Here is a 27,536-nt window from a genome sequence, read left to right on the forward strand (position 1 = left end):
GTGTATCCCTGGTGTATCTATCCCCGGTGTCCCCTCCCCGCTTCCCACAGCATCCCCCGGTCCATCCCCGGTGTCGCCTCCCTCGTTTCCCCTCCCGGTGCCCCCTCCCGCCGCCGCCGCCCCCGCCCCGCCCCGCCCCGGTGCATCCCCCGGTGCCAGCCCGGCCCGGCGCGGCGGCGGCGCAGCTCGCGGCCCCGGAGCGGCCCCGGTGTGGCGGCGGCGGCCCGGGCCCGCCATGGCCAAGCAGTACGACGTGCTGTTCCGGTTGCTGCTGCTCGGGGACTCGGGCGTGGGCAAGACCTGCCTGCTTTGCCGGTTCACCGACAACCAGTTCCACCCCGCCCACATCTCCACCATCGGTACCGGCACCGGCAGCGCACGGCGGCCCCAGCGGCGGGAGCGGAGAAACGGGGAACTGGGAGCACTGGGGAAGAGGGAGCAGTGGGGAGGCGCAGCACCGGGGAAACGGGAGCATCGGGGAACCGGCCAGCCGGGAAGACTGGGAACCGAAGCACCGTGGAAACGGGAAGCCAGAGAACAGGGAACACCGGGGAAACGGGGAGCCGCGGCACCGGGGAAACGTGAAACCGGGAGCATCAAAGAATCGGGAGCAATGGGAGCCACGGTACCGGGGAGAAGGGAAATTGGGGAACTGGGGAGCCGTGGGCAGCAGAAAACCGTGAGTACTGGGAAGCCTCAGCACTGGAGAAACGGGAAAATAGGCAACCGGGAAGCGGAAAAACCGTGGGAACCGGAGAACCGGGAGGACAAGGGAGACGCAGCAACCGAGAAACGGGAACCCAGGGAACGGGAAAATCGTGGGCATCGGGAAACCGGGACTGTTGAAGAGCTGGGGGGCCACAGGATGGGGGAAACGGGAATCCAAGGCACCCGGGAGTCGTGGGAACCAGGGAACCGGGGAGTGGTGGGCACGGGAAAACCGGGGGCATCTGGAAAGGGTTAACCATGGGCACTGGAGAGCTGCAACTCTAGGAACACGGGGAAACAGGTAACCAGAGAGCGGGAAAACAGTGGGCACCGGGGAGAGGGAAAACTGCGGGCACCGGGGAACCAGGAGCATCGGGAGTCGCAGCGCCAGGGAACAGCGAAGCTGTGGGCATCGGGAAACGGTAAAACCATGGGCATCCGCAAGTCGGGACCACCGGGAAGCTGCAGCATAGGGAAACTGGGAAACCGCGGGCTCTGGAGAGTCACGGTTCCAGGGAACCAGGAGCATCAGGGAGCCAGGAAATCATGGCCCCGGGGAACTGGGAGGATCAGGCACCTCTGGCACAGGGGAACCGGGAGCAGCATGCAGCCGGGAACTGGGAGCATTGGGCAGCCACAGCACCGAGAAGCCGTAGCACTGGGGAAATGGGAGAACTGGACAGCTGCAGCCACCAGGAAGTTGGGAGTACCAGGATCACCATCTGGCACTGGGGCCTCATGCCAGGCCAGGCACTGGGTGTGGGGACCAGCACCGGGTCATAATGGGGCATGGGGTGGGTCAGGAGAGGTGAGGGGACTGGAGGGCACCCAGTGACAGCAGGTCCTGCCGAGGCAAACACCAGAACACCCCACAACCTCTCCCATTCCAATCCCAGGTGTTGACTTCAAGATGAAGACCATCGAGGTGGATGGGATCAAGGTGCGGATACAGATCTGGTGAGTGGCAGCACTGGATCCCGGGGAGAAGAGGGAAGAAATTTGGTGGGGTCTGAGTCCCGTTCCCCCCCACCCAAGGTAGGGGCTGAGCCCTGCCAAACTCATGCCATGGATGGTGGCACTGACCTGCTGTCCCTGGGCAGGGACACAGCTGGCCAGGAGCGGTACCAGACCATCACCAAGCAGTACTACCGGCGGGCACAGGTAGGGGGGCTCCCTGTCCTGATCCACACAAGAGGGGAAACTGAGGCACAGTTTTGGGTTGTTAGTGGCCACTCCCCAACCCCTGCAGGGCATTTTCCTGGTGTACGACATCAGCAGTGAGCGCTCCTACCAGCACATCGTGAAGTGGGCCAGCGACGTGGATGAGGTGGGGGTTCGTGAGGGGGTGTCTGGAGGTTCCCCAGCCATGTCGGGGGGAAGGTCCTTACACTGCTCTCCTGCCTAGTATGCCCCTGATGGCGTCCAGAAAATCCTCATCGGGAATAAGGCGGACGAGGAGCACAAGAGGCAAGTGCCCAAAGAGCAAGGGCTGCAGGTGAGCGGGGGCTGCTGTGTGCCCCCCCCCCCCCGAGGGAGCAGGACCCCTCCAGCACCCCCAGCATGGCCAGCCTCTCCCTGAGCCCCTCTGCACTCGGGACCCTGACAGCCCTCCTGCAGCCCTACTTCTATCTGGGACCCCCAAGCATTCCCAGCCCCTCCCAGCACGACCAGGGACCCCCCCAGCCTCTTTCAATTTATACCCAGGCAGTCCAAACCAGCTCCCCAGTGTCTGGGAACCCTCTTCCCCTGCAGTGATTGTGCACCCCCAAGGTTCCCTCTTCCCCACCTGCAAAATGTTTAGTGACTCCTAACCTCTCCCTGCACCTCCAGCATGTTCTCCTGCTGGAACCTCAGAAGCACACAGTGACCCCCTCGGTGTCCCACTTGGGACGTCCTGACCCCCAAAACATCCAGTGCACCTCCTTGCAGTCCCAGCAGGGCCAGACCCTCCACGAGGCACCCGCTGCATTCCACATAGACCCCAATAGCCTTACCGCAGCCCTACCCATATCCAGGGGTCCCTAAACACTCCTACCTGTATCCAGTGACCCCCCCATGCTCCTGCAGTCTGAACCCAGGGACCATTGACCCCCCCACCCCCACCTGCAGCTCCAGAGCATCCAGGAAATCCCTTTAGCACCCAGTGCTACCCCAGGGTGTCCAAGAACCCTCAACCCCTCCCCGCACCTCCATCGTGCTCCTCTGCACCCCTAAAGCACCCAGTGCCCCCCAGTATCTCTCCCAGTGACTTGTGGACCCCAAAGCATCCAGCACCCCTCCCAGGCCCCCTGCACCTAACACTCAGCCCCATGTGTACCCGTATGCCAGCCCCGCCACCTCCCCCACCCCCCCGCAGCTATCCTGTCTGTCTGTGCCCAGCTATGTGCATTCCAGAGAGGGAGGCCAGGGGTATTGAATCCCCCCTCCCCCCAAATCATGCTACCCCCCTCCCTGCCAAACCCCTGGTGCTGCAGCTGGCCAGGGAATACGGGATGGATTTCTACGAGACCAGCGCCTGCAGTAACCTCAACATCAAGGAGGTATGAGGGGACTGGGAAGGGGGGGTTGCTAGGGTTCTGAGGGGTTTGGGTTAGCCTGGGGGGCCTGGAGAGGTCAGGGGGTACTGGAGTGGTCTCTGAGGTTCACCCCACCCCTCTCCCACAGTCCTTCACGCGGCTGACGGAGCTGGTGCTGCAGGCACATCGCAAGGAGCTGGACGAGCTGCGGGGGCCACCCCGTGCCCCCACCCTGGCCCGGCTGGAGGAGGATGAGCAGCAGCCCCTGGGGAGCGAGGACACCCCCAAAACCTGCTGGTGTTGAAGGCTGGGACCCCCCTGACCCCTCCTCCCCAGGGTGTGTTCCCCAGGGTGTGTCGGGGGGCATGGTAGGGGCAGGACTGGGGCAGCCCCCATGGAGTAGGGGGCAACACGGGACACCCCCAGGGACAGGGTGGATGGAAAGGTGGCAAGGGGGCCCCCCCATCCTGGCACCTGTGCCCCCCTCGGTTTGCAGGTAGGGTGGGGGCTGTCTAGGCGCTGTGTGCCCACTCCGTGCCACCCCATGCCCGTGGGACCCCTGGTTTTACACAGTGGTTTGCAGAATAAAGGTGATGCTGGAGGGGCTGGTAGTCTGTGTGCTCCAGGGGGGCTGGGGGCATGATGCCATGGTGGCAGGAATAGCCTGGGCATGGACACCTGAGCGGTGATCAATAATTGAGGGTGATCTGGGGCTGCTGGCATGGTGTCCCCTTTCTAGGCTGGGTACAGAGGTGGGGCATGGTGCCTGTGTGGGTAGCCAGTCCTGCCAGGCTACCAGATCAGCTCCAGCTGAGGGAACAGGGCTGGAAAGCTTGGTTGCAGCATTGGGATGAGCCAGCAACAGGATGGTGGCGGGCTGGGAGGGGTGGTTACTGGGATGATGGTGGGGACTAAGACAGTGGAACCTACTGGGATCTAGGTGGACACCAGGATGCCGCCAGGCACTGGGACAGGCACCATAGGACAATGGTGGAGCTGGTACTGGGACCAGTGGGTCTTGAGCCTGGTGGGCACTGGGATGGGTAGGACAGGATGCCCCAGAGGTGATACCGTGGCAGCACCAGGCAAGGAAGAGTACTGGGGCACTTGTCCCCTCCTCCTCTGCCCCACAGAGCCCCAGCTCCCAGATTCCCATTATTCCAACTCTCACTGTCATTCCCAACCCTCGGGAACATGCTGTGCCAGGCTGGGAGCATACCACATCCTGCAAGCGCTAGGATGAGCAGCCGCACTGTGCCGTGCCATGAATTATTGAGGCAGGTAGAGCATCGCCTTGGCTCCGTGCCACCTTCCTCCTTCCATGGGTGGGACGGGCGGCTCTAGTTTCTCCTGAGCCACGGTGGGGCCTGGAGACCTTTGGACCATGACGTGAGCACTGGGAAGCCCTTAAGAGGCGGCACAGGGCACGGGGCACAAACAGCCGCACACCTGCAGCCATGACCGTCCCCATCGCCAAGTCCTTCTATGACCTGAGCGCCACCTCCTTGCAGGGGGAAAAGGTGGATTTTGGGGTTTTCCGGGGCCGTGTGGTCCTGATCGAGAATGTGGCTTCGCTCTGAGGCACCACGGTGCGGGATTACACCCAGCTCAACCAGCTCCAAGCCCGCTACCCCCGGCGGCTGGTCGTGCTGGGCTTCCCCTGTAACCAGTTTGGATACCAGGTAAGTCCTACGGGCTACAAGACAGGGGGTGAGGAGCTGGGAAACAAAGGGCTCTGGATTTCTCCTTCCCCACCACAGGAGAACGGCACCAACGAGGAGATCCTCAACACCCTGAAGCACGTGCGGCCTGGGGGTGGCTTTGAGCCCAACTTCACTCTGTTCCAAAAGTGCCAGGTGAACGGGACCGACACCCATCCCGTGTTTGCCTACCTCAAGGCTCACCTGCCTGCTCCGGCCGATGAGGCCACGCACCTGATGACCGAGCCCCGCTTTGTCACCTGGAGCCCTGTGCGGCGCTCTGATATCTCCTGGAATTTTGAGAAGTTCCTGGTGGGGCCTGAGGGGGAACCATTCCGGCGCTACAGTCCCCATGTGCCCACGGCCCAGCTGGAGCCTGATATCCAGCGTCTTCTCAAGCTGGCCAAGTAATCCTAGCTCCAGCATGATCCTGGCTCTGGTGTGATCCTGGCTCCAGCGCTACCCCAGCATGGCCCCAGCTCTCCGCAGAATGACAGCTCCCTCTGAAATCTCCATGGGGAGGGGGCTTGATGGGGGCAGAGGGCTGGAGCCGCTGGGGCGGCGTGAGCTGGTGGCAATAAATGAGCTGGAGGGAACGTGCCTGGATCCATGTGGTTTTTGGGAGTGTAAATGGGTCCATGAGGTTTCTGGGAACATACCCTTACCCACATGGTTTCTGGGGGCTGTTGTGGGGAGCAGGAAGGAGGACGCAGCCCTGAGGTGCCAGATCCAGGAAATGGAGGGTCAGGGATCGGTGGGTGCCAGGCCAGCTGCACTCAGTTCCCCATGGGTGTTGCTGGGGCCAGGTGCCAGGAGCAGCACTTCACCCACCCCAGGGCAGTGATTTTCCACACCCATCCCTTTCCGCCTCAGGAATTGGAATTCCCAGCAGGGCACGGCCAGGTTACAAACCCCAGGCCAGGGGGAAGTGATCCCAAACCAGCTCCTCAGGAAAAACGATCCAGTGATTTCTCTGCAGGATTTAGCAGAGCACTGGGAGAGCGCAGGGGGCTCTCCAGTGCTGGGAAGGGCCAAGGAAGAATTCCACAAGTTCCCAGGATGGAAAGAGTCCCCTGCATCATCCCCCAACACACTTCACCAACCCCAGGGGCTGAAGCCCACCCCCAAAATACTCCTGCCTGTGCCACCAAGCTGTCACATGTCACATTTATTACCCCACATATGAGGGCTTCTGAGGTGGGATGGGGTGGGAATCCCTCTGGATTCTGTTTTGGGGGACCCCTTCATGTCCTCAACACATGGGCAGCTCAGGCCGTGGCACTGCATCCCATACTTGCAGTCAGGGTCAGAACCAAAAGGCTTCAGAAACATGGGAACATCTGGTGTTGGCTGTTCGCTGCATCCAGGATGGAAGTTTGGAGGAGCAAATCATGTCACAGACTGTGTGGCCCCCAGAAATTACAGTGCTGGGGATCCAGGGATCTCCCAGAGCTCCTGGAAGCTCATTCTGGGATACGCATGGGGATCAGAACAGCGGGGTCATCTGGCGAGGGTCGTCAGGCAGGATGCTGACGGAATCCTCGGCACGGCCGCAGAGCAGGCACAGCATGGTATATTCCTGAGGGAAGGAAAAGGGGAGGGGGGGGCTGGAAAAAGGGAGGCTGCCACAGCCCTGCTCTCCCACAGGGAAACTCGAGCCAGATCTGGTACCCGATCCCTGACTGCAATCAGAGCCAGGGGATCTTGTTTCCAACCCCACTGGCACCCCTGAGCCCTTTTTCCAACGGTTTGCTGCATAGGAGATGTGCCAGGAATGAGAAATGGGGGTCATAGCCCCCTCCCATCACCCACATTCCCATGCCAGGTGAGCTGGGCTCCCCCCACAAAGCATGGACTACTGCTAGGGGGACTCCAGGTAGCCATGAACACAGGGATGAAGTTCTGAATCCTTCAAGGCTCTGTCCCAGGGAAGGTGGGAATCAGCCCATGGAAGGGTGGGTCTGGAATTCCAGACACAGAGTTAGGAAGGGCTTCTGGGGGACAAGAGACAAACCTGGTAGTCGTCCACCACGCTGAAGGTGTACTCGTGGCGTGCAATCAGGTGGTGGCAGTTCTTGCACAGGTCTGTGGGGCAGGGGACAGTGCGGTAAGAGGACATGGACACTGTCCCTGAGACAGCCCCCCACTCCCAATCTCTTGGGACAAGCCCCAATCCCCTGTCCCTGCCCTCACCCCCCAGGGCACCAATGTTGCAGCCCCTAAAACATCAAGACCCCAAAATTCCCCCCACAGCAACTCACCCCCTTCATCCCCATTGGCAGCTCCCTGATACTCCCTCTAAACTTGAGACCTCCCCTCCCTGGGCATCCACTATTCCCACCATCAGGGGCCCCCCAAATATTGGGGCCCCAAATTTTGCCTACTCAAACTAATCCTCCCTTAGGCTTTTCCATCCTTTGACCTCCGAGCCTTCCCCATCACACTCCAGCCCTTGAGAGGCCCCACGCCACAGGAACCCCTCCCAGCCCTCAGGACTCCCCAGAATCCAAATGCCACAGGCCTCAACCTTCAAGGTATCCACCTGTGTCCCCCAGCCTTCAAGGCCCTCAGATCCCAAAGGTCCCCTCCAGCCCTCAAGATCGCCCAAGCTCCAGACTCCAAAGGTACTCCAAAGCCCTCAGCATCCCTCACGACCCAAGACCCTCCCCAACACTCAACACCCCCGGACCCCCGACCCCTCCCGGCCCTCCAGACCCCCAAATTTCAGCGATTCCTGAGTCCCAGGGATGGCTCAGGGATCCCCCAAATGTCGCACTCAAGAACTCCAGACCCCAAAGATTCCCTCAGCCCCTCCCCCCCGCCCCCAACCCTCAAGAACCTCAAGCTCCAGCCTCCTAAGGCTCCCCCACCCCCTCAAACTCCCCCGGTGCCCCCCACCGTACGGTCATAGGTGACGATCTCCTCCTCGCCCTGCAGGCCCTCGGCCCGGTTGCTGACCAGCACGAAGTCCCGGCGGCCGCACTGCGCGCACCCCACGAAGTTCAGGAGGAAAGATCCGCCCTCCAGGCAGGTGGTGCCCTAGGGAGGGAGCACAGGCTAGGAGTAGGACCGGGACCGGGACCGGGACCGGGACCGGGACCGGGACCGGGACCGGGACCGGGACCGGGACCGGGACCGGGACCGAACTCGGTGCCCACCGCGCCCGCCCTCACCCGCTCCGGGTACTCGGTGCCCACACAGCCACCACACATCTCGCACCTCCCTCCCTCCTCAAATGTCGCGAGACCTGCGCCCATGGGCGGGGCCTAGTGACGGGGTGGGGCCGAGGCGCAAGGGGTGGGTGTGGTCTAGCGTACATGGGCGTGGTTTGACGGAATGGGCGTGGCTTAAGGGGCCGTGGGGCAGCCTGGAGCAACCAGGGATAGTGGGGGGGTCTGGGCTAGTCGGGCACCCAGGATTAGTGGGGGACCCCTGGAGCTACCTGGGTGCACCCAAGGCTAGTGGGGGACACCTGGAATGACCTGGGGAGCATCCAGGGCTAGCGAAGGGCACCCAGGGCTAACTGGGAGCTGCCTGGGATTAGGTGGGGGATATTCAGGGCTAGTGGGAGACCATAGTAAGTACCTGAGGGGGGTCCAGGGCTAGTGGAGGACACCCAGGACTATCTGGGGAACATTCAAGACATTCTGGGGTGTTGGTATTTGGCTGGGGGACACTCTGGAATAGAGGGAAGTACCCACGGCCAGGTGCAGCGTGACTGTGACTAGCTGTGGGGGGGCATCCTGGGATAGTGGGGGACTCCCAGGGCTGATTGTAGGGTGGTTTGGGCTAGCTGGGGGTCATCCAGGGCTAGCTGGGGACTGCCTGGGTTAGATGGAGGACATTACGAACTACCTGGGGGACATCCAGGGCTGGTGGGGGGTCACCCAGGGCTAATTAGGGGGTGCCTGGGACGAGCTGGAAGACATTGAGGTCTAACTGTGGGGTGCTAGGGACGAACCGGGGAACTCACAGGGCTAGTGGAGGACGCCTAGGGCTAGCTAAGGGATGCCTGAGACTAGGTGAGGGGCATCCAGGACTAGCGGGGGACACGTGGGCTGCCCGGGGGGAATGGCCGGGGACCCCCGCCGGTGTCGGCGGGGCGCTGCGCCTCTCCGCAGCCTGCAGGTGCCGGTGTCGCCGGTGCTACTGCCGGTGCTGTTGCAAATGATGCTGCCGATGCCGGTGCCGCTGGTGTCGGTGCTGCTGGTGCTACTGCCGGTGCCGGTGGCGCTGGCGGCCGGGGGGCGCCGCTGTGCTGCATTGCGGGGCGGGCGGCCCGTCCCCGTCCCCGTCCCTGCGCCCATCCCCGTCCCCGCCCGCCCGGTCCGGCCCTCCTGGGGGGAGCGGGGCTATCGGGGCCGGGCAGCGGGTAGGAATGTCCCTGCGCGCCCAGATAATGTTATTTATATCGCGGTGCAGGGCGGCTCCTCTCCCCCCGCCCCGCTCCCGCACCGGCCCCGCCGCCGCCGCCGCCGCCGCCGCTCGCCCGCCCGCCGCCCCGCGCAGGTGAGACCCCGCGGTACCGGGATGCGCCGCTCCGGGAAACGCGGGAGGGACCGGGGAACAGCGGGAGGCGCCGATCCCCGGGGACGCGCGGGAGTGGGGGGGGGGGGGGGGGGTACGGCAGCCACTGCCCGCCCCGAGGATACCGGGTGGGGGTGCGGCACAGAACACCGGGCGCGATACCGGGGGGAGACGGTGGGCACAGAGGAAAGTTTGGTGGCGGTGGTGAAGAGCCCTCTGGGGAGCCTGAACCCCCTTTTCGCCCTGAGGCGGGGGGGTCTGCTGGCGCCCTGTGTCCCTCGGGGCTGCTCTCGGGAAGGACGTGGCCGGCGAGTAGCAGTGACTTTCTAGGGACACCCTGGGGACAGCACGGGGACAGTGTGGGGACACCCTGGGGACACTTTTCCTTGTGGTGCTAAACCCCTGGAGAGCTCCCCACACCAGTCCTTGATGCTCCCAGCACTGTTGGGACACGGTGGAAAAGCAGAGTCCTGAGGGTCTTGCTGGGACACATCACCCAACCGACTTTGTCTCCCAGTTTTCAGCAACTGGGGCAAACTGGAGTTACTGGGAAGGGATTTTGGGGTGCCATGCTCTTGGGCCCCTTTGTCCCGGTGCTAGGAGGATGCTCATGGGTGGACTTTGAGCTGGGGGAATGCTTACCCTCACCCCAATAACCCAGGGGTCCCTCAGGCCTGATTTCCCAGCTTTTCCCTTTATAAATCTCCAGCTCCTAAAGCAGGGGATTGGGGCGCCCTGGAAGATGTGGCAAGCACACGAGACTTAGAAAACCCTGTTGGGTGCCAGTGTGGCCCCCCACGGAGTATTTTATAGCTGTAGTGTGGTTTTGGGGGACAGTCTGGTGATTTTGGGGTGCGGGGTGGGGGGCAGCTCCTAAGAAGGAAGTGGGGCTCGGCTGGCGCCGTGCGCAGGGGAGGCCTATTTATAGCCAAAAATGTCTGTGGAGTGTCAGCACGTGTGCTGGTTTGGGTGACATGGGACAGTCCTGGCATGGCCGGCATGTGGCCCTGGGGAAGCCCAAATTCTCCTGGCGGGTGGGAGTGTGGCCGGGGAGCCCTGGCCGGAGCAGGGCATCGCAGCCGGAGGACCCGTGCAGTGCTTTGCCATGCCCAAGCGCCCCGTGCTGTGCCGCGCGGCCGTGACGAGAGGGACCATCTGCTCCCGGCCCTGGCCCTGTGCCTGGCAGGCAGGAGACTGTTGGGGGGCTGGGGGGATGCCCCCCAGCTCCTGTCCCTTCCCAACCAGAGCATGACCGCTTGTGGATGGAGGGAAGATGCCAAATCCAAATGTTTTGGTGAAGTGGAGCAATGGGGACACACCAGGATCTGGGTGGTGGTGATGGGGCAGAATTTTGGGGTGTTTTGGGGGGTTCTGATGAGTTGCTGTGCACTGGAAATGGGCTTTCCGGCAGCATGCTGTGGCTCTGAGGGATGAGCCAGGGAACGGGTTTGAGGGTGCTGTAGGTGCCAGGTGCCAACCACTGCCCTGGCCGCCCTTGAGGTGTGGGGGCACATTCCCTGTGCCCAGCGGGGGGACTGTGGTGGTGGCACGGTGCCAGCCCCTCACCGGGAAGTGCTGATTCACCGTGCCGAGCCGTTGGCCGGGGAAAGCAACGCTGCCCGGGCCATGGCCGCAGGATGCTGGCGGCGAGGCCGGCATGCTGGCATTCCCCGCTTTCCTCACGCTGAGCGGGAGGAATGACAATTCCCGGGTGGACGGTACTGGTGGCGGCGTGGCTGTGGCGGGGAGGGATGCTCGGAAAGCGCCGGTGCGGTGGAGGGAGATTTAAAGGGTGGGTGAGTGCCCGTGCTCGGAATGCTCCCATGGGCCTGCTGTGGCTCCCTTCGGCGTCATCTCCTCCTCCTCTTCCTCCTCCTCCTCCTCTTTCTCCTCCTTGGATGCTCGCAGCCATGGCCCCACTGCTGTGTTGTCGGGGACAGCCAGAACTGATGTGTCCTGCAGAGACCTGACACAACTTAGAGCATCCATCCTGCTGGCAGTCCCTGAAGTTCTGGGGGCAAAATCCCGGAATTTGGTCTTCCACAGGGCTTTCCTGCCAGGGCAAGCTGGGTGCTCTAGCAGAGGCACAGAGTCATGGCATGAGGGGCTGCACCCTCCTGCCTGCTCCGGTACACACGTGCATGGCCCTGCACCTACTCGTGTGCCTGCTGTGTGTGTTCCATGCACGCTCTGGTGTGTCCTTGCTCAGGCATACACACTCTGGCACATTTTTACTTGTCCTCGTTCACCTGTGCACGCTCTGGCATGTCCCTGTGTGTCCTTGCTCACAGGTGCACTCTGTCACACTTCTGTATGTCCTCGTTCACATGTGGATGCTGTGACGAGTCCCTGCATGTCCTGACTCACAGGTACACACTCTGCCACCCTTCTCCATGCCCTTCCTCACACTTGCACACTCTGGTGTGCTCCTGTGTGTCCTTGCTGCACTGCCCACACTCCTGCACGCTCCTCCATGTCCTTGCATGCTCCCAGTGCCTCCAGGTCCAAGCCAAGGCCCTGCCTGCGACACCTCGATTAGGGTGCAGAGCTGGGGTGTGGCACAGCCTGGACCGCCCCGATAACCCTGCCAGGGGGGACCTGGGGGATGCCCAGGGCACCCAAGGGGGAGCCTGGGGGCCCGTACGTTGTCACAGCTCACGGGGACAGCAGGGATTTGGGGCACATGGGGTTCCCCCTGGTACCGACAACTGAGGGCTCTGTGTAGTTCTGGGTTGCAGGGGTGGGTCCTGGACATGCTGCTGGCTGTGGGGAGCCCCAGCCCATCTCCTTGCACCCCTCAGGGGCCCCAGCAGCCACCGACAGCTGCTCAGAGGCATTTTTAGATACCAGCCATGTCCTATCTGTGTCTCAAATGTCCCCGGGGGTGGGTGGCCCGCCCCGCCGGCAGCTGTCACCCACTTTCTGCCACCAGTGCTGGTGAAGCCCCAGTGTGGCGCAGGGGTTGGGGCAGGGGTGAGCAGCAGCCCCTTTCCCTGGGGGCATTCAAGGATTGGGGGCACCTCTGGGGATGTGGGCTGGGATTTCAGCTGGGCAGAGGGACCGAGGTGGGGATGCAGCACCGTAAATAGCCATTAGCACAGCTTGGTAGGGCTCAGCATGGGGGTCCTGGAGTGAGCAGCTGCCAGGTTGCCCCCCCCAACACCTGGGTGGGGCGAGGCTAAATCCCTCTGAGTAGCTTATCCCGAGGCTCTGAGCCGCAAATCCCCACGTGCCGCAGGGCCGGTGAGCCGCGGTGGCCTCACTGATGCTCACGGTCCTGCTGTCCCCCAGGGGCCTCTCACCGGTAGCCGACGGCCACCAGGCCGGGGCACACTGGGACCATGACCTCGGCCAATGACTACGAGCAGCTGGAGCTGCAGCAGCAGTACAGCCGCATCAATGTCCGCTGGGACGCGTCCGACGATGAGCTGGACAACGACAACAGCTCTGCACGGCTCTTTGAGCGCTCCCGCATCAAAGCCCTGGCAGGTGGGTGGCAGGTCCCCTCGGTCCCACCTGGGTTGTCCCCACTGTGGGTGACCCCATGCCCGCTGTCCCTGCAGATGAGCGGGAGGCCGTGCAGAAGAAAACTTTCACCAAGTGGGTGAACTCGCACCTGGCTCGTGTCACCTGCCGCATCTCGGACCTCTACATGGACCTCCGGGACGGGCGGGTGCTCATCAAGCTGCTGGAAGTGCTGTCAGGAGAGCTTCTGGTAGGAATCCCATCCAGCTGGACACCCTGGCACCTGTGGCCTGCCATGGCATGCCACACCACACCATTTCTTTTGGTGTTGGCCAAGGGTTGGGGTGGCAGCATGGGTGTGGGGGTGTCCCCAGGCAGGGCTTGGGGTACCTGGTATGGAAGGAAGGGTGCTGAGCACTGTCATGCCCCAGCCCAAGCCCACCAAGGGCCGGATGCGGATCCACTGCCTGGAGAATGTGGACAAGGCGCTACAGTTCCTGAAGGAGCAGCGGGTGCACCTGGAGAACATGGGCTCCCATGATATCGTGGACGGCAACCACCGTCTCGTCCTCGGCCTCATCTGGACCATCATCCTCCGCTTCCAGGTGAGGACATGTGGTTTGGGGCATCCCTCTGCTCCACACCTCACTCCCAAATGGGAGTCATCCTCCATGGAACTGCTGTTCCAACCCCAGAATGTCTTTTTCTCCCCAGATTCAGGACATCATTGTGGAGACGCAGGAGGGCCGGGAGACACGCTCTGCCAGGGATGCACTGCTGCTCTGGTGCCAGATGAAGACAGCAGGGTAGGTGGTGGGACTCCCATGTGACCTCATCAGGGTCTGGGAGTGTCTGGAGGGTGACAGTGACACCTTGCCCCTATCGCAGTTACCCCCACGTGAACGTCACCAACTTCACCTCAAGCTGGAAGGACGGGCTGGCCTTCAATGCCCTCATCCACAGGCACAGGTAGATGGCATGGTGGCAAGCACCAGGGTGGCAGTGGCACTGAGAGATGTCCCACAGGTGTGTCACCGCTGTCTTGTGCCCTCTGTCCCCAGGCCTGAACTGGTAGACTTCCAAAACCTTACCAAATCCAACGCCCGGCACAACCTAGAGCATGCGTTCAGCGTGGCAGAGCGGCACCTGGGCATCACCCCTCTCCTTGACCCCGAAGGTGAGGCAGTTGCTGCTAGTTCTTCTGCCTCAGTTTCCCCTGGGACATTCCCAAGCTCCATGGAACACAGAGGTTCCCAATACATGGAAGGAGGGCCTGGGTGGGCACAGGAGGGACCTCATGAGGCTGTGGTGGCCTGTGAGGTGGGTTGAGTTTGAGTCAGGAGTGACGCCTCTTGCTCACACTGGGCAGATGTGTTCACGGAGAACCCTGATGAGAAGTCCATCATCACCTATGTGGTGGCTTTCTACCACTACTTCTCCAAGATGAAGGTGCTGGAGGTGGAGGGAAGGCGCCTGGGCAAGGTAGGGAATGGCATTGAGGCGGTTGGGGGTGTTCTCTTGGGGTGTTGGCCCTTCACGCTCACCCCTGGTCCCACTACAGGTCATCGAGCACGCCAAGGAGACGGAGCGGATGATTGAGGGCTATGGGGGGCTGGCGTCTGACCTGCTCACCTGGATCGAGCAGACCATTGCCTCCCTCAACAGCCGCAGCTTCGCCAACTCGCTGGCTGGAGTGCAGCACCAGCTGCAAGCCTTTAGCACCTACCGCACTGTGGAGAAGCCCCCCAAGTAAGAGGCCCCTGCTCCCCATGTGCATCCGGTGGTGTGGGGCACCCGAGGGTGCCCAGTGCTAAGCTCTTTCTGGGGCAGGTTTCAGGAGAAGGGCAACCTGGAGGTGCTGCTCTTCACCATCCAGTCGCGGATGAGGGCCAACAACCAGCGTGTCTACACCCCACACGAGGGGCGCCTGGTCTCTGACATCAACCGGGTATGGGCCCCATCTGCCGTGGTAGCTGGGGGCCATCTCCTGTGGTCAGGTCAGGTCCATCTCCCGGGGGAAACTGAATTCCTCTCCTGAGGCAGACTGGAGAACTGCTCCATCCCCAAGCAGTTCAGGTCCTTGGGCATGCTGAGATGGGCCCTGGGGCAGGTTGAGTCCATCTCCTGAGGCAGTTCAGGTCTATCCCAGGATGTGCTGAATCTATACTGGGACAGGACTGGTCCAGGTTGTGTTCTTCCACCTGGGCGTCATGCTGGGGTTCGCCAACAGAACAAGATATGGGTGGGTGGGGGGGATGTGGGATGCGGCTGCCGCCTGTCCAGTGCTGCCTTCCCCCAGGCCTGGGAGCAGCTGGAGAAAGCGGAGCATGAGCGGGAGCTGGCACTGCGCAATGAACTGATCCGTCAGGAGAAGCTAGAGCAGCTGGCCCGGCGCTTTGACCGCAAAGCAGCTATGCGAGAGGCCTGGCTGAGTGAGAACCAGCGCCTGGTGGCCCAGGTGAGGGGGGGGACCACCCACCCTGGGGATCTCCACCCTGGAGAGCTCACCAGAGCCTCACCACAAGCTCTGTGCCGGGGCAGGACAACTTTGGGCAGGACCTGGCGGCGGTGGAGGCGGCCAAGAAGAAGCACGAGGCCATCGAGACAGACACAGCTGCCTACAGGGAGAGGGTGCAGGCCATTGAGGCAGTGGCCAAGGAGCTGGAGCTGGAGGGCTACCACGACATCCAGCGCATTAATGGGCGGAAGGACAACATCCTGCGGCTCTGGGAGCAGCTCCTGGAGCTGCTGGCTGCCCGGCGCCAGCGCCTGGAGATGAACCTCACCCTGCAGCACCTCTTCCAGGAGATGCTCCATTGCATCGACTGGATGGATGAGGTCAAGGTAAGCTGTGGGGATTGGGTGTCATCATGGGTGAGGTGTCTTTGTCCCACCAGGTGTTGGTGGGAAATCACTGGGGAGGGAGATGAGATGTTGGGTTGCTGGTGCTGAGTTTTGGGTGTCAGTGGGTAATAGTTGAGGGTGTCCTGCAGGTGAAGCTGGCATCTCCTGAATCTGGGAAGCACCTCCTGGAAGCAGAGGAGATGCTGCAGACCCACCGTCTGCTGGAGGCCGACATGGCCATACAGGCAGAAAAGACCCGGGCTATCAGCGCTGCCGCCCTTCGCTTTGCCGACGCTGAGGGTAGGTATGCCAGGACACCCCTTCATCCCTGGGGTGGCCAAGCGAAAGGACACTGTACTGACAAGCACCCAACCTGCTCCCTGCCCAGGCTATCGTCCTTGCGACCCCAAAGTCATCCGGGACCGTGTGAGCCACCTGGAGATGTGCCGGCGAGAGCTGCAGGTGCTGGCGGCACGGAGGAGAGCCTTGCTGGAGCAATCCCGCTCCCTCTGGACCTGCCTGTGGGAGCTGGACGAGGCAGAGAGCTGGATCAAGGAGCAGGAGCAGCTCTACTCCTCCCTGGACTTTGGGAAGGACCTGCCGGGTGTGCTGCTGCTCCAGCGCCGGCACGCTGCCTTCGAGGCCGAGCTGCGGAGCCGGGGCAGGCGGCTGGAGGAGGCGCTGGCGGTGGGTGAGGGGCTGGCGGCCGCGGGCCGGGCGGCCGAGCAGCTGCGGGAGCGGGGGGCGGCCGTGCGGGTGCTGTGGGCGCAGCTGGAGGAGCTGGCGGCGTTCCGACGGCGCGGCTTGCGGGAAGCCGAGGGCTTCTTCCAGTTCCAGGCGGAGGTGGAGGAGCTGGCGGAGGGACTGCAGGATGCCCGCCGGCGGGCGGCCGCCGAGGAGCTGGGCCAGGATGAATCTCGCACCCTTGTCCTGCTGCGGCAGCACCAGGAGCTGCTGGATGAGCTGGTGGCTGCCCGGGAGCAGCTGGACAGGCTGGCGCAGCAGGCTGAGGGCTTCCCGCCGGAGCTGCGCGCTGGCCCTGAGGCGCAGAGCCGGCTGGCGACCCTTCGGGAGCTGCACGCCGAGGCGGCTGCGCTAGCCGAGCGCCGTGGCCGCCAGCTGCAGGATGCCCTGGACCTCTACACTGTTTTCGGGGAGAGCGACGCCTGCCATCTCTGGATGGGCTCCAAGGAAACCTGGCTGGGAGAGCTGGAGGTGCCACAGACGCTGGAGGACCTGGATGTGACACAGCGCAGGTAGGAATGGAGCTCCTGCCTTGGCGGTGCTACCATGCCCTGTCCCGAGCTGCCGCTTGTTCTAAGCTTGGATGTTCCTAAAGGTTGGACGGGCTGGAGCAAGACATGGCCACCGTGGCTTCCCAGATCGCTGCAGTCAACCAGGCAGCCGACGGGCTCCTGGCTAGCGGGCACCCCCGGAGCCCCCAGGTCCGGCAGTGCCGGGAGCAGCTCAACGAGAGGTACAGCAGTGGGTGGTGCCAGGGCAGGCAGATGACAGTGACCATGACGGTGATGGTGAATACCCCACCATCCCCTGCCTCTATCCCACAGGTGGGGTCGGTTCCGGGAGCTGGTGTCGGAGCGCCGGCGGGCAGTGGGCTCAGCACTGCGCCTCCTCAACTACAACCTGGAGTCCGAGGAGACGCAAAAATGGCTGCGGAGCAAAGCCCGGGCGGTGGAGGCCACGGCCGAGCTGGGCCATGACCTGGCTGGTGTCCTGGCCACCCAGCGCAAGCTCTACGGCATCGAGCGGGAGCTGGCAGTGGCCCAGGACCGCCTGGCTGCCCTGCGCTCCCAAGCTGAGCGCCTGGCCGAGGAGCGGCCCGAGGCGGCCACGGAGGTGGCCCAGAAGCTGGCGGTGGCCACGTCCGCCTGGGATGAGCTGCAGGCAGCCCTGGCAGAGCGTGCAGCATCCCTGGGGGAAGCCGGGCAGCTCCGGAGTTTCCTGCAGGACCTGGATGACTTCCAGGCGTGGCTCTTCAGTGCTCAGAAAGCCGTGGCGGCTGTCGATGAGGTGCCGGCGTCGCTGGGGGAGGCAGAGGAGATGCTGCAGCGGCACGAAGCGGCCCGGCGCGATGCTGAGGACCATGCGGGAGCCTTCGCTGCCTTGACGGAGGCGGGAGAGCGGGTGCTAGGAGGGCAGACGGACCCCGAGTATGAGGGGCTGCGGCAGCGCCTGGGCGGCGTGAAGGACGGCTGGGCTGCCCTGGGCAAGATGGCAGAGGCTCGGAAGCGCTTCCTCACCCAGTGCCGCAACTTCCAGGAGTTCCTTCGCGACACCAAGCAGGCGGAGATCCTCCTCACCAAGCAGGTGGGTGCTCAAGCCATGTCCTTTGGGTTTCTTGGCTCATGAGCGCCCCAAAAACGGGTGATCGTGCGCTGATACCTTGCTCCACCCCTCAGGAGTACACGCTGTCCCACCTGGAGCTGCCCTCCACGCTGGAGGGCTCGGCTGCTGCTCTGCACCGCTTCCAGAACTTCCGGGCTGATGTGGAGAGCAATGCCAAGAAGGTCCCGGAGGTGGTGGCTGGTGGCAACAAGCTGGTGGCTGAGGAGAACATCTTTGCTGAGAAGATCTCCGAGAAATGCCGAACTCTCCAGGAGCGGTGAGCCTGACACAGGGCCGGAGGGTGGGCGGGCAGTGTGTGCGCAGCGGGGCTGATGCTGCACATCCATGGTTCCCTGCCAGGCATGGAGACGTCATGGACAAGGTGGAGGAGGCAGCGGGTTTGATGCAGGACAACCATGACCTACAGACCTTCCTGCAGAGCTGCCGTGAGGTAGGAATGCAACATGGCTGGTGGCATCCCTGGGGGGTCCCCGCCGGCTGAGCACTGACTCTCCTTTGCTGCAGTTTGATGCCTGGGTGGATGAGAAGATGCTGATGGCTCAGGATGTCTCCTATGGAGAAGCCCGTGGTCTCCACAGCAAGTGGCAAAAGCACCAGGCATTCATGGCTGAGCTGGCACCTAACCAGAGCTGGCTGGAGAAGATTGAGGCGGTGGGTGCCAGCACGTGATTGTGGAGAGGGGGAATGGAGTTGGGGAAGAGTCTGGAGCATGAGGAATTGCTGAGGGATCTGGGAAGCTCAGGCTGGAGAAAAGAAGGCTCATAGAGGGCTTTCTTGCTCTTTGCAACTCCCTGACAGGATGGTGCAGCCAGTTGGGGGCTGGACAAGAGGAAACAGCCTCAAGATGCACCAGGGGAGGTTTTGATTGCATATAAGGGAAAATTTCTTCAGGGAAAGGGTTGTTGGGAAAGAATCCTCATTCCTGGAGTGATTTAAAAGCTGTGTGGATGTGGCATTTGGGGACATGGGTCAGTAGTGGCCTTGGCAGTTCTGGGGGAATGGTTGGACTCGATAGCCTGAGAGTTGTCTTCCAACCTTAACAATTCCAGGACTCTGGAATGCTCCCAGCCTGCTGCATGGGTGGAATGTCCTCATATGCTGCAGTGACCACACACCTCTCTGCTGTTGCCACAGGAGGGGACGGAACTGGCCACACGCAAGCCACAGTATGGCACGGTGGTGACGCAGCGGCTGGAGGAGCTGCGCCAGCGCTGGGCTGAGCTGCGCAGAGCTGCCGAGGACAAGGGCCAGCAACTGTTTGAGGCTGAGCGCTCGGCACTGTACGCCCGGAGCTACGGGGAGCTGGAGAGCTGGCTGGGGCGGGCGCAGGAGGAGCTGCGCCATGCCGAGAAGGTCAAGGACCTCACCGCCACCAACCTGCTGCTGAAGAGGTTGACGGTGGGTACTGGCACCACTCACTGGGTGCTTTGGGAAGGGGCAGGAGGTCCAAGGCAATGACGTTTGCTCCCAGGTGGGACTGGGGTTCTCCATCTCGGCTCAGATCCCTAACTTATATGGATTTTCCTTGCCAGAGACTGGAAGAGCAAGTGAGAACATGGATGAAGGAGCTGGAAGAACTGGGGTGGCAGGGCACCCCTGGTGCTGGGGATGTGCCAGATACCACCAGGCAGGAGCAGATGCTCCGGCAGCGAGTCCTTGAGCTGCTGGAGCCTCTGGAGAGGAAGAGGAAGGAGCTGGAGACTGCCAAGGCCATGTACCAGCTGGGGCGGGATCTGGAGGATGAGACGGTGAGTGTCCTTGCTGTGGCAAGGGCTGGGGGCTGGGGGTACCCATGGGTGCTGCAGGCAGCTCAGTGAGTACTCCTTCCCACAGCTGTGGGTGCAGGAGCGGCTTTCCCTGGCGAGGTCAACGGATCATGGCACTGACCTCCCAAGTGTGCAGCGCCTGACCAAGAGGAATGAGGTGAGCCTGGGTACTGAAGAAACAGCCACCATCCTGGGTCGTCCCTTGGGATCCATCTCATCTCACTCTGACATCCCTCCTGCTGGCAGACCCTGCAGAAGGAGCTGGCAGGCCATGCCCCCCGCCTGGGTGAGGTGCTGAGCCGAGGAGAGGCAGTGGGGAGCGGTGAGGAGCCAGGCCCGGAGCTGGCGGTGCAGGCACAGGAGCTGCGGGCACTGTGGGAGACGCTGCAGGAGGAGGCAGCCGCCCGGCACCGGCGCCTGCGGGAGGCCGAAGAGGCCCAGCAGTACTATCTGGATGCTGACGAGGCCGAGACCTGGGTCAGCGAGCAGGAGCTCTTCATGGGACCCGAGGAGAAACCGAAGGTGAGGAGCAATTCCATGTGGTGCTCTGTGTTTGGGGGTTTGTGCTGCACTGGGCTATGCCTTGCTGGGATGTCCAGTGCTGACCCTGGAGGTGCTACGCTGTTCTGTTAAACATCATCTACTTGTGAAACACTGTGATGTGTCCTGCTCTTATGTGTCATTCCTTTGCCATTACACACCATCCATCCCATTCCATGCCATGCCCCACTGAGCTCACCATTGCTCCCTGCGGCATCAGATGGAACCAGGACATTCCTGTAGGGCAGGCACTGAGTCTACACCCTAGTCCCTGTGCTCCAACCATGCCAGGTGCTGATTGCATCGATGTTTTCCATGCCATAGGATGAGGAGAGCTGCTTGATGATGCTGAAGAGACACGTCCGGCAGCTGCGCTCCATTGAGGACTACGGACAAACCATCAAGGAGCTGGCGGGGAGGGCACAGCAGCTGCTCTCTGCTGGCCACCCCGAGGGGTAGGTGCCACGCCACATGTCCCCTGTCCTTCGGGGCGACCCTGTGCCCTCAGCACTGCGTGGGTGGGGGGTTTGGCTGGAGCTCTGGCAGTGTCAGCTGCTCCAATTGGGCAGGGAGGTGGTCAGAGAGGGATATGGGGAGCACAAAGCGGGTCCTTCACCCCCAAACCCCCCGGATGTCAACACGAGTGGGTTGGGGACACTTTTTCATGGGTGAGAACTGGGTGTCTGTGTGCCGGGGCCGCGCAGGGAGCAGATCATCCGGCTGCAGGGCCAGGTGGACAAGCACTACGCGGGGCTGAAGGAGGCGGCCGAGGAGCGCCGCCGGCGCCTGGAGAACATGTCCAACCTCTTCCAGCTGAAGCGGGAGGTGGAAGAGCTGGAGCAGTGGATTGCCGAGCGCGACGTGGTTGCTTCCTCCCCGGAGATGGGGCAGGACCTGGACCATGTCATGGTGAGGGTGATGGAGTGGATGTGGCAGTGCTGGCAGGTGGCTTGAGGGGGGAGACTTGACTTTTCTCTTCCCTCCATGCAGCTCCTGCGGGAGAAGTTTCGTGAGTTCGCGCGGGAGACAGGGAGCGTGGGGCAGGAGCGCGTGGACCGGGTGAACCTGACCATTGAGGACCTCATTGATGCGGGGCACATCGAGGCGGCCACCATAGCTGAGTGGAAGGACGGGCTGAATGAGAGCTGGGCCGACCTCCTGGAGCTGATCGACACCCGCATGCAGCTTCTCGCCGCCTCCCATGACCTCCATAAATATTTCTATGACGGTGCCGAGCTGCTGGCCCTCATCGCCACCCGGCGCCAGGAACTGCCCCAGGATCTGGGCGAGGATGCTGGCACGGTGGAGGCTTTCCACCGCATGCACAACGCCTTTGAGAGGGACCTCCAGCTGCTGGAGGCACAGGTGAGGCTCTAACCTGACACAGATACCAGCACTCAGCATTCTCTGTGGTCTTGTGGAAGGTGTCCCTACCCATGGTGGGAGGCTGGGCTCAATGGTCTTTGAGGTCCCTTCCAACCCAAGCCATTCTGTGGTTCGTGCAGGTGCAGCAGTTTCGGGAGACAGCAGCACGCCTGCAGACTGCCTATGCTGGGGAGAAGGCAGCTGGAATCCAGGAGCAGGAGCAGGAGGTGTCCCGAGCGCTGCAGGAGTTGCTGGAAGCGTGCAGTGGACGCCGGGCACGGCTGACGGACACGGCTGACAAGCACCATTTTTTCAGTATGGCACGGGATCTGCTCTCCTGGATGGAGAGCACTGTCCGGCAGATTGAGACACAGGAGAAACCCAGGTATGGATGCAGGCAGAGGGTACCCGGGATGGGACATGGAACCAATGGCACCACTGACCCTGGTGCCTCTGTGTCCTCAGGGATGTCTCCTCAGTGGAGCTGCTGATGAAATACCACCAGGGAATTAAGGCTGAGGTGGATGCTCGGGGCAAGAACTTCACCAACTGCATCGAGCTGGGCAAGAAGCTGCTGCAGCGCAAGCACCAGGACTCACCAGAGGTGAGGGAATCAGGAGTGGGGGCTGGTGGGGGTGGTGCCATCAGGGCTACTCCTAACAGCATCCCCTCACAGATCAAGGCAAAGCTGGTGGAGCTGGTGGACAAGAGGAAAGCCATGATGGAGACGTGGGAGCAGCGCTGGGAGCGACTGCGGCTGCGTGAGTGTGCCGGGGGTGCTGGGGAGGAGTGCAGCAGTGCCGGGGAGCACAGGGGCCCGGGGACTGAGCGCTGCCCATCCCTCCCACAGTGCTGGAGGTGTGCCAATTCTCCCGCGATGCCTCAGTGGCCGAGTCGTGGCTCATTGCTCAGGAGCCCTACCTGGCCAGCAGTGACTATGGGCAGACGGTGGATGCGGTGGAGAAGCTGCTGAAGCGGCATGAGGCTTTTGAGAAGTCCTCCGCCACTTGGGAGGAGCGCATTGCCGCCCTCAGGAAGCTGACAACGGTGAGAAAGGCTCGGGATGAGGCCTCTGCCTGCCCTGCCACAGTCTCCCCCCCATCCCTTACCACCTTCACTCCTTGCCTGGCAGCTGGAGCTCCTGGGCGGGCGGTCTCTGCGTGAGGGGCTGGTGCGGGATGGGACGACGCGCTCTGAAGCTCCCGACTACTACCTGGATCTGGATGGGGAGCTGGAGGCCGGGTAAGGGATGCCACCATCATCCTATGTGACCAGGGACACTGTTCCTACATCCCTCTTCTCAAAGCATTGAGGTTTTTTAGCATTAAGGGGCTCTTTGGCCATTTGCCTTTTCCAAGCAATAAATTGATGCTGATGAAGAGGAGAGATGAAGGTCAAGACTCACCCTGACAGGGCTTTCATTCCTCTGGGGGCACAGGAGAGCAGCTTCAGCTCCATCCCTGTGGGATCATGTCTGGGATGGGGATGCTGACCGGCTGTCTCCCTGTGCAGGTCCGAGGAGGAGGAGGAAGAAGAGGAGAAGAAGGATGTGAGCACACAGGACACTTCGCTGCCCACTACAGATGGACCAGAGCCGGTCAGTTCTTGAGTTTAGCTTTTACCTTCCCCAGTGACCAAAAAGGTGTCCCTGCATGCACAAAGGTGTCCCTGCATGTCCCCCAGCTCCTGCCACTCCCTGTGACTATGACATCATTGTGTTGACAAATCCTCGCATTCCCAACCCTCACCTTGTCCTTGCCTTGTGTTGAATAAATGTTGAATTACCCCAAAAAGGCCAGATGGGCAGAGGGGCACTGCAGCTCCACTTTGCCCCAACTCCTGGGGTGACATGGGGGGTGGCACCCAAGGTGTATGCGTGTGTCTGGGATCCGTGCAGCAGCCAGAGTTGCAGTGGCTGGCCCTGGGGCCACCGTATCACCCCAAGGGACATCATTGCTGTATGGGACATCATCACCCACTGGGGCATCATCACCCTGTGGGGCATTGTCACCCTGTGCGACATCATCGACATCATTGGAACTGGAACCTGCAGGACATTGGCACTCTGCAGGGAATTTTCACCCTGTGGGTCATTATCACCCTGTGGAGCATCGTCATCCCAAGAGACACAGTCACACCATATGGAGCATTGTCACCCCGTGGGGCACTGTCACCCTGTGGGGCATCATCATCTGTGGGACGTTGTCACTGTACAAGGCATCAGCACTCTATGGGGCATCGTTACACCCTACAGCATTGTCACCCTGCCAGGCAGGCATCATCGCCCACAGGGCATTGTCACCGTGTGCCAGCCCCCCTGTGCTCGCTGCCAGCTCTCTGCTCCTCCCATGTGCTCTGCCTGAGCAGGGACACGATGGCTCTCTGTGGCTTTGCCTGCTTGGGGACAGGAACCCCTTCTTCCTCTTCTGCCTACCTGGGGACGTGGGCATCTGCTAGCTCCTCAGGGACCAGATCACTCTCCTCTGCCCGGGGACAGGATCCTTGAGTGCCTACATGGGAACAAGCTCATTTCTGCCTGATAAGGGACATGGGCATCTTCTGGCTACTCAGGGAGAGTGTACTCCTCTGCCTGCTTGGGGACAAGGCCACTTTCATCAGCTTGGGGACAAAAGCCCTCTCTGCTTACTGCCAGCCTACTCAGGGACATAGGCATCCTCTGGCTCCTTGGGGACAGGAACCCCTTCCGCCTCTTCTGCCTGCTTGGGGACATGGCCATCTCCTGGCTTTTTGGGGCAAGATCATTTCTGCTAGCACAGGGACACGTGCATCTTCTGGCTACTCAGGAACAGGATCCTCTGTGCCTGCTTGGGGACATGGCCACTTTCAACTGCTTGGGGACAGCTTACTGCCAGCCTGCTCGGGAACATGGCCATCCTCTGGATCCCTGAGGACCAGATCACTTTCCCCTGCGTGGGGACAGGATCCTTGAGAACCTGCTTGGGGACAAGAACATTTCTACTGGCTCAGGGACAGGGGCATCTTCTTGGGGACAAGGTCCTGCTCTGTGCTCTTGGGTACATGGGAATCTTCTGGCTCCTTGGGGCCAGGGTGCTAAACTTGCCTGCTCAGGAGCAGAGACACTTCCCTGTTTGGGGACAGGAGCCCCCTCTACCTGGGACATCTCCTGCCTCCCTGGGAAAAAGATCACATTTGCCTGCTTGGTGACAAGACCCCTGAATGCACATCTGGGGATAAGATCATTGCCTGCTTGGGCACATGGGCATCTCCTGGCTCCTTGGAGACAGGGACCCTGGCCAAGCCCCTCCTGTGGCACCCAGCTGGATAGGTATCCCCTTCATCAGGCACCACTGATGCCTTGAGATGATGCCACAGTCCCCAACCAGACCTTCCATATCCCCATGTCCCCTGGGCTGGCGACAACACTGAGGTGACTCCCAGGACTGCTCATCTAGCTTCATTCAACCTCATCACCCCAAATCTGAGGAGACACTGGCACTGGAACTGGGGGGTGCCAGGGCTGGCCCATGTCCCAGCTGCTCACTGGGGTTCTCCCACTAGCCACCAGTTTTTGTGCACTGGAGCTGGTGGCTTCACTGGCACTGTGCTGAGGGTCCCAGCTGATTGCTGGGGTCTTAGCAGCACCCACCAGTTCTGACATACTGGAGCTGGTGGGGTCACTGGCACCGAGATCTGGGGGTCCTAAGGCTGGACCATGTCCCAGCCGCTCACTGGGGTCCTGCCAATAGCCACCAGCTTCTGCACACTTGAGCTGGACATGTGGATACACACCACACTGAATCCCTGTGCTGGACCACGTCCCAGATGCTCACTGGGATTTTTTCAATAACCATCAGTTCCCACACGCTGGATCTGGCAGGGTTACTGGCACTACATGGAGGGTCCCAGGGCTGGACTCACTGCAGGATCCCAGACACTCACTGAGGGATCGCATCTGGGATGGGGATGCTGAGCAGTTCTCCCAGCAATCACCAGTTCCTCCCTATGGGAACTGGTGGGATCACTGGCATCCAGCCACTCACTGGGGTCCTCCTAGTAGACACCAGTTCCCATATTCTGGAGCTGGTGAGGTCACTGTTGTGGAGACCTGGGGGTGACCCACTGGTGACAGCAACCCGTGTGCCACGGGTCCATCAGGGGCAGTGGGTGGGTGACACTGCGGCATAACCGCGCTGTTGCCTTGCAACAGCTGGCACCAAGGACAGGTGACGATGAGCCAGTGTCACCAACCCCACGGCCACCGCGGGAGGAGCCGGAGGAGCCCGCCACGCTGCCCGCCCGTGTCAGCAGCGTCCAGCTGGAGGGCTACCTTGGCCGCAAGCACGACCTGGAGGCGGCCACCAAGCGCGCATCCAACCGGTAGGCACAGAAGCGGTGGCGGTGAGCGCGGTGTCCCCGGCGGGACAGTGTCCCTGGGGTGACACGGTGCTGGTGCAGGTCGTGGAGCACACGGTACTGCGTCCTGCGGGGTGGCCAGCTCGCCTTCTTCAAGGACGCCAAGAGCCGCGCGCTGGGGCTGCCGTGCCAGGGCGAGGAGCCCTTGGGGCTGTGGGATGCCCGCTGCGAGGTGCCTGCGGGCTACAAGAAGAAGAAACACGTCTTCAAGCTCAGGTGAGGGTGTGGCGCTGTGAGGGGTGGCACAGTGGGCATGCGTGGCACTGGTGTCTGTGCTCTGTCCCTAGGCTCAGCAATGGCAGCGAGTGGCTGTTCCATGGCAAGGATGAGGTGAGGGGTTACCCCTGGGGGGCACGGGGTGGCTGGTGGAGCCCAGGGAGCATAGGGTGGCTGGGGATGTGGTAGTGGACAGCAGTGCCCAAGGACACATGGGGTGGCCAGTGGCGCCCAGAGAAAACTGGTAGTCAGAGAGGTAGAGAGATCCTAGTTGCTCCCAGGGGGACACCAGTGGTGCCCAGGGATATATGGGGTGGCTGTAGCTGTCTAGGGCATGTGGTGGTGGCCAGCAGTGACTAGGGTACACAGGGATGGCAGAGGGATGTGGCCAGCAATGCTCAAAGGGGCAGGGGATGACCAGGGGTGCCATAAGGACACAGTGAGAGCCTGGCAGTGCCCAAGGGGACATGGGTGCCTGCAGAAGACTTGAAGCAACTGGCATCACCCAGAGGGCCCTGGGGTTGGCTGGGATGCTGCTGAGGGGCCAGGGAAGCCCCCCAACCAACCCCCCATGCCTGCAGGAGGAGCTGCAGGCCTGGCTGCAGGGGCTGAGTGCGGCCATCATGGAGTGTCGAGGCAGCAGAGGGAAGGTGCAGAGCCTCCCCCTGCCCATACCCCCGGCCCCCCCCGAAGCCCCCCTGCCCCGCAAGGACAAGGAGAAACGCTTCAGCTTCTTCCCAAAAAAGAAATAACCCCCATGGATGGTGGGGGGGAAGGAATAACGCCCCACATCACGCCAGCGGGGCCACATGTGTGTAAGGACACGTGTGTGAGGCACCTGTACAGGTGCCACCAGATCTAGAGGGGCACGTGGGGGTCACGCATGGGCAGGAGCCCCCCAGCCCCCCCTCCCCCCCCCCCGCCACGAGCACACGTGTCCGTGTGCACAGTGTATATATATATATTTGTATTTATATATATACATACATTTACATGCTTCAGGCGTGCCCCTGCGCGAAGGCGGCCGCAGGTGCCCCCCAGGGGTGTGCCCCCCATGCCCTTATGTGTCCCTGCACGCACACGTCTGCACACGTGTGTCCCCGCATGCAGGTGCACCCCCGGCCCCT

The 27,536-nt window shown here is 62.0% G+C and overlaps 4 protein-coding genes across 7 annotated transcripts; 3 read left to right on the plus strand and 1 right to left on the minus strand.

The window, feature by feature from the left end:
- The first annotated feature begins 221 nt into the window (after positions 1-221).
- RAB15 (RAB15, member RAS oncogene family) lies at positions 222-3,794 on the plus strand. Its single transcript, XM_062495596.1, has 7 exons — positions 222-359; positions 1,605-1,665; positions 1,809-1,869; positions 1,958-2,035; positions 2,114-2,203; positions 3,183-3,248; positions 3,373-3,794. The coding sequence occupies exons 1-7, from the start codon at positions 236-238 to the stop codon at positions 3,526-3,528; spliced, it is 636 nt and encodes a 211-aa protein (XP_062351580.1). The 5' UTR covers positions 222-235; the 3' UTR covers positions 3,529-3,794.
- Positions 3,795-4,375: 581 nt separating this feature from the next.
- GPX2 (glutathione peroxidase 2) lies at positions 4,376-5,530 on the plus strand. 2 transcript variants are annotated; one of them, XM_062495602.1, is made up of 3 exons: positions 4,376-4,505; positions 4,736-4,906; positions 4,985-5,530. In XM_062495602.1, exons 1-3 carry the CDS (start codon positions 4,419-4,421, stop codon positions 5,333-5,335), a joined length of 609 nt encoding a protein of 202 aa, XP_062351586.1. In that variant the 5' UTR covers positions 4,376-4,418; the 3' UTR covers positions 5,336-5,530. The 2 variants fall into 2 exon arrangements, with proteins under 2 accessions (XP_062351586.1, XP_062351587.1); XM_062495603.1 differs by lacking the exon at positions 4,376-4,505 and having other exon boundaries at positions 4,682-4,906.
- A 547-nt stretch (positions 5,531-6,077) lies between these two features.
- CHURC1 (churchill domain containing 1) lies at positions 6,078-8,149 on the minus strand. 2 transcript variants are annotated; one of them, XM_062495604.1, is made up of 4 exons: positions 8,098-8,149; positions 7,828-7,963; positions 6,939-7,009; positions 6,078-6,503 (listed from the first exon to the last, which is right to left on the minus strand). In XM_062495604.1, exons 1-4 carry the CDS (start codon positions 8,134-8,136, stop codon positions 6,411-6,413), a joined length of 339 nt encoding a protein of 112 aa, XP_062351588.1. In that variant the 5' UTR covers positions 8,137-8,149; the 3' UTR covers positions 6,078-6,410. The 2 variants fall into 2 exon arrangements, with proteins under 2 accessions (XP_062351588.1, XP_062351589.1); XM_062495605.1 differs by having other exon boundaries at positions 6,939-7,012.
- Positions 8,150-9,387: 1,238 nt separating this feature from the next.
- On the plus strand, positions 9,388-27,302 carry SPTB (spectrin beta, erythrocytic). 2 transcript variants are annotated; one of them, XM_062495591.1, is made up of 37 exons: positions 9,388-9,433; positions 11,743-11,820; positions 12,743-12,940; positions 13,015-13,166; positions 13,348-13,521; positions 13,631-13,722; positions 13,805-13,885; positions 13,978-14,093; positions 14,286-14,398; positions 14,478-14,665; positions 14,747-14,864; positions 15,216-15,374; positions 15,458-15,760; positions 15,910-16,060; positions 16,149-17,016; positions 17,100-17,237; positions 17,329-18,088; positions 18,181-18,383; positions 18,467-18,557; positions 18,632-18,778; positions 19,262-19,525; positions 19,660-19,875; positions 19,961-20,050; positions 20,140-20,415; positions 20,758-20,888; positions 21,138-21,342; positions 21,424-21,798; positions 21,939-22,183; positions 22,264-22,402; positions 22,475-22,559; positions 22,649-22,845; positions 22,931-23,040; positions 23,311-23,395; positions 25,988-26,157; positions 26,236-26,409; positions 26,481-26,523; positions 26,991-27,302. In XM_062495591.1, exons 3-37 carry the CDS (start codon positions 12,793-12,795, stop codon positions 27,159-27,161), a joined length of 6,978 nt encoding a protein of 2,325 aa, XP_062351575.1. In that variant the 5' UTR covers positions 9,388-9,433; positions 11,743-11,820; positions 12,743-12,792; the 3' UTR covers positions 27,162-27,302. The 2 variants fall into 2 exon arrangements, with proteins under 2 accessions (XP_062351575.1, XP_062351576.1); XM_062495592.1 differs by lacking the exons at positions 25,988-26,157; positions 26,236-26,409; positions 26,481-26,523; positions 26,991-27,302 and having other exon boundaries at positions 9,392-9,433; positions 23,311-23,591.
- Positions 27,303-27,536: the final 234 nt, after the last annotated feature.

This window comes from Cinclus cinclus, chromosome 6 (assembly GCF_963662255.1).
Source record: "Cinclus cinclus chromosome 6, bCinCin1.1, whole genome shotgun sequence".
In the NCBI taxonomy this organism is placed as follows: domain Eukaryota; kingdom Metazoa; phylum Chordata; class Aves; order Passeriformes; family Cinclidae; genus Cinclus; species Cinclus cinclus.

Excerpts from the sequence above, each read along its gene's own strand:
- RAB15 (XM_062495596.1), top strand. The coding sequence starts at position 236 with ATGGCCAAGCAGTACGACGTGCTGTTCCGGTTGCTGCTGCTCGGGGAC. Across the intron at positions 1,666-1,808 it reads AAGGTGCGGATACAGATCTG|GGACACAGCTGGCCAGGAGC; the intron begins GTGAGTGGCAGC and ends GTCCCTGGGCAG. Across the intron at positions 2,204-3,182 it reads CCAAAGAGCAAGGGCTGCAG|CTGGCCAGGGAATACGGGAT; the intron begins GTGAGCGGGGGC and ends CTGGTGCTGCAG.
- CHURC1 (XM_062495605.1), bottom strand. The coding sequence starts at position 8,136 with ATGTGTGGTGGCTGTGTGGGCACCGAGTACCCGGAGCGG. Across the intron at positions 7,013-7,827 it reads GGAGATCGTCACCTATGACC|CAGACCTGTGCAAGAACTGC; the intron begins GTACGGTGGGGG and ends TCCCCTGCCCCA. Across the intron at positions 6,504-6,938 it reads GCGTGGTGGACGACTACCAG|GAATATACCATGCTGTGCCT; the intron begins GTTTGTCTCTTG and ends TCCTTCCCTCAG.
- SPTB (XM_062495591.1), top strand. The coding sequence starts at position 12,793 with ATGACCTCGGCCAATGACTACGAGCAGCTGGAGCTGCAGCAGCAGTAC. Across the intron at positions 13,886-13,977 it reads GCCCTCATCCACAGGCACAG|GCCTGAACTGGTAGACTTCC; the intron begins GTAGATGGCATG and ends CTCTGTCCCCAG. Across the intron at positions 22,560-22,648 it reads CTGGGAGCGACTGCGGCTGC|TGCTGGAGGTGTGCCAATTC; the intron begins GTGAGTGTGCCG and ends TCCCTCCCACAG.